The 9,198-nt window shown below is 32.0% G+C and overlaps 1 protein-coding gene across 5 annotated transcripts; it reads left to right on the plus strand.

The window, feature by feature from the left end:
- The first annotated feature begins 2,943 nt into the window (after positions 1-2,943).
- LOC137815885 (amidophosphoribosyltransferase, chloroplastic) lies at positions 2,944-8,148 on the plus strand. 5 transcript variants are annotated; one of them, XM_068619051.2, is made up of 7 exons: positions 2,944-4,783; positions 5,357-5,528; positions 5,605-5,768; positions 5,957-6,067; positions 6,145-6,308; positions 7,058-7,242; positions 7,928-8,148. In XM_068619051.2, the coding sequence occupies exons 1-2, from the start codon at positions 3,134-3,136 to the stop codon at positions 5,366-5,368; spliced, it is 1,662 nt and encodes a 553-aa protein (XP_068475152.1). In that variant the 5' UTR covers positions 2,944-3,133; the 3' UTR covers positions 5,369-5,528; positions 5,605-5,768; positions 5,957-6,067; positions 6,145-6,308; positions 7,058-7,242; positions 7,928-8,148. The 5 variants fall into 5 exon arrangements, with proteins under 5 accessions (XP_068475152.1, XP_068475228.1, XP_068475114.1 ...); XM_068619127.2 differs by having other exon boundaries at positions 5,998-6,067; XM_068619013.2 differs by lacking the exon at positions 7,058-7,242.
- The last annotated feature ends 1,050 nt before the right edge of the window (positions 8,149-9,198 follow it).

The following is a 9,198-nucleotide window of genomic DNA, read 5'->3' on the forward strand; positions in this document are numbered from 1 at the left end:
AAAATCAGAATTTAGTAATGAAATTGAATATTTTCTCAAATTAAGTACTTCGATTTTTTAATATAAAATTTAGACAAACAAGATATAAGATCCTAATAATTTTCACTCATTTTTGCAATTTGAAACTGTTCTTTCAATTTTAATTGGACCAAAATGTAAATCTATTCTTCTTTATTGAAGTGTGTACAATTACTTCAATATATTGGTGACACTCTAATATATATAATATATTAATTTAATATAAATAATTTAATATAACATGTAATACAGAAACAATTTTATCTTTATTATAAACAAAATCTAAGACATTATAACGATAATATGAGGCCTTCTTCTTCCTGCACCCTACATTTTTCTTCCTGCACCCCCACAATTTTCTAAATTCCGAAATTGGCCTTAATATTTTATTTGAAAAAGGACACCGTGGTTACCGAAAATAGGAATCTGGAAGTGTGCTACGGATTCAGAAATCCGGAACTGAATATTTTTTTTTTCGGATGAGGGGGTGTTCTGGAAGCAATTTTTGCATAAATTATTGATTTCCGGATTGCTGAATCTGGAAGTCTAATTCTATTATGGATTCATGGATCCGGAATTCCTTTTTCTTAAATTATGGATTTTTGAATCTGAAATGCATATTTCTGTTATGGATTGGTGGATCTAGAATGTTTTTTTTGAATGATGCATATTTTGAATTACGGATTGGTGGATCCAAAATTTTACCGGATGTGCCAATCCAAAATTTTTCCGGATTCAATAATCCATAATGAAAAAAATAAATATAGTTCAAGTGCATTTTAGGGTTTTTAAAGAATAATAGGGACAATTTGGTCTTTGCATAACATTGTGGGGTACAGGAAGAAAAATGTAGGGGTGCAGGAAGAAACTGCCTAATATGAGGCACCTCGTCCACAATTGTTGGATCCAAATCCATAATGAAAACTATTACATACAAATAATTTTAGGCAATTGCTTCTTGCACCATATTAATACACCCAATTATAAATGAAAAGACGAAAATATCCTTAAAAAATTACACAATAATCTCTGAGATTTTGATTTTTTTTTTCCGAATTTTTTTATCCAAAACACAATAATCTCTCCTGATAATCCAAAAAAGCAAGTGATAACGATAATACTGTGCTTTTACAACATTTGATCTTGAATATAACAAAAAAATATAAGGTATGCTGCTTTGCCTTTATCTCAACGTAATAAAATTCCTAAAATATCTTTTATTCCAGAAATGTTATTTATTAGTGCAATAATTTGTATAAATGTTGGTTCAATATTTTTTTAAGTATACATTGGTTCTTTATTAATTATTAAAAAATTACTAAATATAAATTAGTTTTTAAAAAATAATTAATTATTATATAAATTAAATTAAAAACTATTTTAGAAATTAAATAAATTATTAGTATCTAAAATAATTTTTATTATTGATAAATAATTTTTAAATTGGTATTTAATTATTTACCTAGGTTCTAATTCTCAATTATGTAAAGTTTAAAGTTGGTATATAAAATTTTGATAACTAATTAGATATTAATTTATAAACTATTTATTAATAATATAAATTAATTTAAATATTAATTTTTTTCTAAAATAATATATAATTAAATTAATGTAATAATTAATTTTTTTTTTAAATTAGTTTTTATATGATGATTTTCTTATAATAATTACATGTTATAATATAGTAAAACAAATAATATATATTATTGAATAATAGCTGAAAAAAACTATTCTAAAAACATAATAAAAAAATTAAATTTTGAATTAAAGCTGTGTATTTTCTTTTATTTAACAAGAGTGCCTAGAAACCGTTAAAGCTTAAAGGTATACATAAACGTCTTACTCATTTCCTAATTGATAAAATGTCCTCTTTCGTATTTTCAAACAATAATTCCTAATAGCCATGTTTGCTAACATATGCTTTTATCCAGAAAGGGGGTGCAAAGAGAATTTGTTTTGGTGCATAAAGAAAAGCCCTACATCCAATGAAGGAGAAATAACTTTCTATGCTATGTTTGCTTCTATGGTGTACGGTTTACCATAAAAGAATTGAGAAAATATTAATGATTTGGATTCAGATTTTTGCAAGGAAGAGAAGTCGAAGATATACCTGTGAACAATAAATATTTTCTCCTTTCAAAATAAGAGATGTTGAGGAAAAATCATATCACCATATATTATTTACTTATTTACTCTTATTCATAGGTAAGTATTTTTTAATATTAAAAAATAATATTTTTTATTTATTTATATAAAATGTGATTTATTTTCTTATTTTATAGTATATATTTAAAATTTTAAAAAATTATTTGAAATTCTCTTTTTTATTTAATTTATTGTCGTATTTATATTAATATATTTTTTTACAATTATTATGTTTATGAGTTAGTAATTTATTTGATAATAATTTTTTATGAAATTTTTTTCTTTTGTTAACGTTATATATTTTTTAATTTTTCATTATTATAGAATTTTTAATAATAAAAAATATTATCTTTTATTTATATAAGATCTTATTTATTTTTTAATTTATTTTCTAATTTTATAATATACGTTTAATATTTTAAAAACTTATTTGAAATTTTATTTTATTTAATTTGATGAATACATTTTTTAATTATAATTTTTAAATTATATCTATTTATATTTAACATATATTTATTTTTTAATTTTAATTTTTAAATTTATAAAATATGTGAAAGTTATTTATTTTTAAACAAAAATAACTTATTTCATAATTAAAAAAATTTAATAGACAAAGATAAATTTGTAAAATAATATTTAACCATTTAAAAAAAATTAAAACTTTCTCAAAATCATCGTATCACTTAGAATCTCTCATAAATTTTTATCATATATACCCAAATTCAAACATTTTTACTTTCTTTCAAATTTTTTTCCCACTCTTTTCTCCTTTCACTTTCTCGAATCATCCTCCTCGGAACATATCTTATATGCATATGTAAGGTATAAAGGAAGGGAAGAAAAGGGTGAAGAAGAAAAAACTTAGGTAAACGGAATCAATAACTCCCGAAAGCAAACCTAGAAGAAGCATTCGTGTTCCTCAATTTCATCACTCATTTCAATCTCAGACTCCAATCTGAGAGTGAGAGTGATGGCCGCAGCAACACCAACATCATCCACTCTCTCCAAATCTTCCTCTCTGCCTTTCAATCACACCCATCTTTTTCCCAAAACACCCTCAATACTCCCCACCCTCCCACGCGCCGCCGTTAAACCTCTCTTCCTCGTATCCTCCAAAAACCCCCTCTCCGATGTTCTCACTTTCCCAACCGCAGCAGCCAGCGCCTGCGATGACGACAAGCCGCGGGAGGAGTGCGGCGTCGTGGGCATCTACGGCGACCCGGAGGCCTCCCGTCTCTGCTACCTCGCCCTCCATGCTCTCCAGCACCGAGGCCAGGAAGGCGCCGGAATCGTAACCGTTCACAACAACGTCCTCCAATCCGTCACCGGCGTGGGCCTCGTCTCCGACGTCTTCAGCGAGTCCAAGCTCGACCAGCTCCCTGGCAGCCTCGCAATCGGCCATGTCCGGTACTCCACCGCCGGCCAGTCCATGCTCAAAAACGTCCAGCCCTTTGTCGCCGGTTACCGGTTCGGCTCCGTCGGTGTGGCCCATAATGGTAACCTCGTCAACTACGGCACCCTTCGCTCCAACCTCGAGGACTCCGGCTCCATCTTCAACACCACCTCCGACACCGAGGTCGTCCTCCACCTCATCGCCACCTCCAAGCACCGTCCCTTCATCCTCCGCATCGTCGACGCCTGCGAGAAGCTCAAGGGCGCCTACTCTATCGTCTTTGTCACCGAGGACAAACTCGTGGCCGTTCGTGACCCATTCGGCTTCCGCCCCCTCGTCATGGGGAGGAGAAGCAACGGCGCCGTGGTGTTCGCCTCCGAAACCTGCGCCCTCGACTTGATCGAAGCGACATACGAGAGGGAGGTTTTTCCCGGCGAGGTTGTCGTGGTGGATAAAAATGGTGTTCAGAGTCTCTGCCTAATGTCCCATCCTCAACCCAAGCAATGCATTTTCGAGCATATCTACTTCGCGCTTCCCAATTCGGTTGTTTTCGGGAGGTCTGTGTACGAGTCCCGCAGAAGATTCGGGGAGATTTTAGCATCTGAGAGTCCCGTGGATTGTGATGTTGTGATTGCTGTTCCTGATTCTGGGGTTGTGGCTGCGCTTGGGTATGCTGCGAAAGCCGGGGTTCCCTTTCAGCAGGGTTTGATTAGGTCACACTATGTTGGGAGGACTTTCATTGAGCCCTCTCAGAAGATTAGGGACTTTGGCGTGAAACTCAAGCTCTCCCCCGTGCGTGCTGTGCTTGAGGGTAAACGTGTGGTGGTTGTCGATGATTCCATTGTGAGAGGAACCACCTCATCCAAGATTGTTAGGTTGTTGAAGGAAGCTGGTGCCAAGGAGGTTCACATGAGGATTGCTAGCCCTCCCATTATTGGATCTTGTTATTACGGGGTTGATACTCCCAGTTCAGAAGAGTTGATTTCTAACAGAATGAGTGTGGAAGAGATAAGGGACTTCATTGGGTCGGATTCTTTAGCCTTTTTGCCCTTTGATAGCTTGAAGAAGTTGTTGGGGAGTGAAAGTCCTAATTTTTGCTATGCTTGTTTCTCTGGGAATTACCCTGTGGAGCCTACAGAGCTCAAGGTGAAGAGGGTTGGGGACTTCGTGGATGATGGTTTGAATGGTAGCTTGGAGTCTATTGGTGGTGGTTGGGTTCAAGCGAAAGTGCGGTTTTAGTCAGTTATTTTATTTTACTTTACAGTTTGTGAAAATAATAAATAATATATGTCAGCAGTTTGCTGTGTATGGATTGATGCATCTTGGAATGGAACTGCTTTTAATCTGCAAAAGGCAGAAACTAGTTGTTATTTTGTTGAGTGAAATGTTTTGATTCTCAGTGGCAGGAAGAGAACTGTTTTTCTCATTCTTGTGCTTCCTTTGTTGTGAATTTTGCCTCTGTGTGCTTGTGTTTTATGTATTTAGATCTGAAGTAGAATCTTAAGGCTGTTTGGTTTGAGAAAAGGTAGGATGTTTCATTTTCTATTTTAAGTTTGCATAGGCAATAATAGAAACAGAAAATAGTAAAAAGTTTTTCATTCTTTCTTGTATAAACTTTTGAAAACAGGAAATTAAGTGAAAATATGGTGGCATTTTAGTAATTGAAGATGTAAATAGAAATGCTCTCAAACCAAACAGTCCCTTCTGCTTGTCTCTCTGTTTTTTATTAACTTGTTTGGGGACAGTCTTGGAGACATCTCTTGATCTCATTCACATTGCATTGTTTATTTGAAAATGCAGAATATGGTGTGACCAAGGACAAGCAGCCCTGGAGAAATCTAGTATTTGCTTACTTAACTGTGGTCCAATCGGTTCTGAAACACTTAAGAATCCTTTTCTTGGTGGGATTGGAAGCATCACTGTAGTTGATGGATCTAAAGTGGAAGAGGGTGACCTTGAAACAATTTTTTGGGTACAGCAACTTGTTATTGTACACGGGTTATGCGTTTCTGAAACTTTTGGTTCTCATTTTATTCTCTTACTTGTAGTGGACGAGGCAAGCCTCGGAAAGTCAAAGGCAAAATGTGTTTGCTCATTTCTTCAAGAGCTGAATGATGCAGTTAAAGCTAAGTTTGTAGAAGAGTCTCCTGAAACATTGATCGAGACAAATCCATCATTCTTTTCTCAATTTACTTTGGGTGTTTCCACTCAGGTATGCTACTATATATCCTATGAGATAAATAATTTGGGTTTTTTTATGTAAACATGATTGTGTGCCTCTGTTCATAATTCTGATTTTTTGTGTATCTTTCTCATTGAAAGAAAGCTATCAATTCATCAATTGACATTATATTTTTATTGTTCAATTAAAGATAACCTTTAACTTTGATAAACTTTCAGCTCGTGGAATATTCAATGATTAAGCTTGACCGAATCTGCAGGGAGGCAAATGTTATTTTGATCTTTGCTCGCTCCTATGGCCTTACAGGGTTTTTTCGAATTAGTGTGAAGGTAATTGTATAATTTTAAATTCCTTGTATATTTGAACAGTTAGTTTATTTACCTGAGATATATTGATGTTCCTGCAGGCAATATGTGAAATTGCAGAATATCTATCACGCTAAAGCTGAGGCTGATTTTCTTGCAATAGAACATCTAGTGAAGAAGTACATTGAAGAAGATTGGTAGAGACTCAAATAGCATTCCAAGGTCAACGATTAAAAGCTTCTGTAAAAATGCAAGAAAACTCAAAGTAAGCTTGTAACTTACAGATCAAATTTATTTATACAGCCAATAATGATTGTGAATGATCTCCATATTTCTGAATAATGATTTGTTTCAATCTGTCTAGTACCGAATTACCATCTTAAAAGGTCTTTGATTATGTAAATATAACGGACAATTGACTAGTTTAAATAAACTTCATAACAAGCACTTTCTAGAGAGAAAAATTAAATGAATCTAAGAAGTAAAATGAATTATATTTCTCATCTCATATATAAGTTAAAATCAACTCATGTACGTTAACTTTTTCTGAGGCTTCCTTGTCTAACTTCTCTATAAGCACTGATTAATTTAACAGAGCTTGGCATTCTTGTCTTAGAAAAGTATAGGGTCTTACAATTGAAAAGTTCCCATAATTTTGAAGCTAATGTAATCTGGGTCAATGTCATTATCTACTGTGGATTTTACTCATCCGATATACCTGACTGTCTTTTAACTTGCGACACTACTGTTTTCTTCTGGTGTTGCTAACGAGTGCCTTAAGGGCACCAAGGGTGTATTAGACTATTAGTAATTTTTATTTTTTTTTAGAACTTTCCACTTCCTTAATGGCTTAACCAATGTTCTGAAGGCATTTGTTAACATACTGAGCTTTAAATGAAATAAGATAATGTATAACCTACACGTGTTTTTTTTTTCTGATGTGCAATTTAGATTAAGGCAATGCATCTAACGAATTCTCCAAACGGATGCTTATTTACTTTCATCTGTTTGCAGCGGTAATCTACTTTAGTTTGATTAAAATTTCTTGAGCTGTCTCAAAAAATAAATCAAGCATTGGTTAGATTCTATTTAGTTTCATCACTGCCCAATCTGATTCCACTCATTGGCACCTTGGTGATTCTATAACCCAATTTTCCTGACACTCTAAGAATGTGGCTATTATTCAAGAAGTGATCAAGGTTTGCAATTCTAGCTCATCCTGAATAGTCTTGTTTGCAAGCTTTTTATCGTCATGGGTTTTTTGCTTAGCCTATAGTGACAATTTTACAGCCTTGTCTTGGTCCAGTTATATTTTAGCTTCCATTAACCCAAGCCATGGAAGTTAACACAAGAGACACTAAATACATACTACGTGCTTAAAATAAGTCAGCTAAATTTGGCCTTTTGTTGTATTTTCTCATCTTTAGAAATGATCCCTGCTCTGGCGGGGGGGACGTTTTATTAAAAAAAATCTAATTTGTTCCAACACAATTTATCATAATGCGTCCAAATGATCATGGTCCATCTTTCTCTGACAGATGGTCAGAAAAAGGTTTATAGTGGAAGCTAGATATAGCTATAGTATGATTGTATGATATAGGTTAGTATTCCTCTACACATTCTCATACTCTTTTAACTTAAGCAGTGAACAATAGATATTTGGACTTTACATGCAACAATGACACGGAACCGTTGAATAGTTATTCATTTTTAGGAACATCAGTTTTTCGACTAAGAATCCATACTCTTTGTTCACCGTATGATAATGGAAATTTGTAGTTTCAGGTAGCCATACTCTTGCAAAATCGTCTTAAATGAATGTTCTAACAGCAGAAGTTAATTTTGTATTTGAGTTGGGATTCACGTTATTTATGTTTCTCGCAGCTCATAACAAAGCAATTCGTACCAATGTCCTGAACCTTCATATTCAACGGCATTGACCACAAATCACAGCTGTTGTCACTATAATGCCTGTATCATGGTAGCAGTTGCTGTTTTTTCTTTCAATGGTTAAACATGTATTCTCAACATAATATTTAATGATGCTGATATAGATTTCTATTAGAAGATTCAAGGGTTTTGATGGAGGGGACATCCGTTTATAAGTATGGCTTCCTTTAATCTTGTGCGATATTTTGCTCGTTAAGTGGAATCTTGTTTTTATACACAAATTTTATGTCATACATAAATAAAAATCTCAAATAAATAAAATTTCAAAGCTTTTAAAAATCCCAAGTAAATAAAAAATCTGAAATTATTTTATTTCCTAATTAAATAAAAATATTAAATAAATAAAATTTATAAGATTTACAAAATCCTAAATAAATAAAATCCAAATATTTTAAAAATCATTTATATATAAAAATAAAAAAGCAATAAAATTATTAAATTATTCAAAATTCTAAAGATATCGAATTATTTTTTTAGGAATTTATTATTTAATAGTGTGCAATTTAAATTTAATGTAATTTCTATGTAATAGGTATTTTTTTCTTTGTTATTTTAACTTTAATCTACAGTGTATTTTATATTTTACAATGTTTATCTTCTTCATAAAATATTTTGGTAGAAAATAGTGAAGAAAACACGTCAAATAAATTAACAACACTTAGAGCGGGATGAAAGAATTTAAGTGTGTGAAATGATTTTAAGAATGCGATAAGATTGTTTTTGAAACCGAGGTTAACATACCAAATTATGAAAGTCAAGTTATTCCCCTTTTATGATGAATCATTTTTTTACATAACTCTTTATTGTTACTTATTTTCCTAAAACTTTGTGTCAATTTGTTGATAGTTGAACAATTTATTTATTTATAGTGTATTATTTATAATTATGCATAGTTTATATTAATTTATTTATTCAAGTATGCTTATGTTTATTTCTTATATACTAATATTTGTTTTGTATTTTTTTATTTAATTTCTTATTTACATTTACATTTACACTTATATATATATATATATATATTTAATATTTAATTATGTAAATTATATTTTTATAAAAAATAGTGTAAGAAAACACATCAAATAAATCAAAAAAACTTAGAGCGGGATAAAAGAAATTTTGTATATTAAATTACTTCAAAAAAAGTCATTTAACATACTTTTTTATCAGATGTTAACCTACCAAATAATGAAATTCCTAAATTATTC

The sequence above is a fragment of the Phaseolus vulgaris genome, chromosome 11, assembly GCF_051622355.1.
Source record: "Phaseolus vulgaris cultivar YP4 chromosome 11, ASM5162235v1, whole genome shotgun sequence".
Lineage (NCBI taxonomy): Eukaryota > Viridiplantae > Streptophyta > Magnoliopsida > Fabales > Fabaceae > Phaseolus > Phaseolus vulgaris.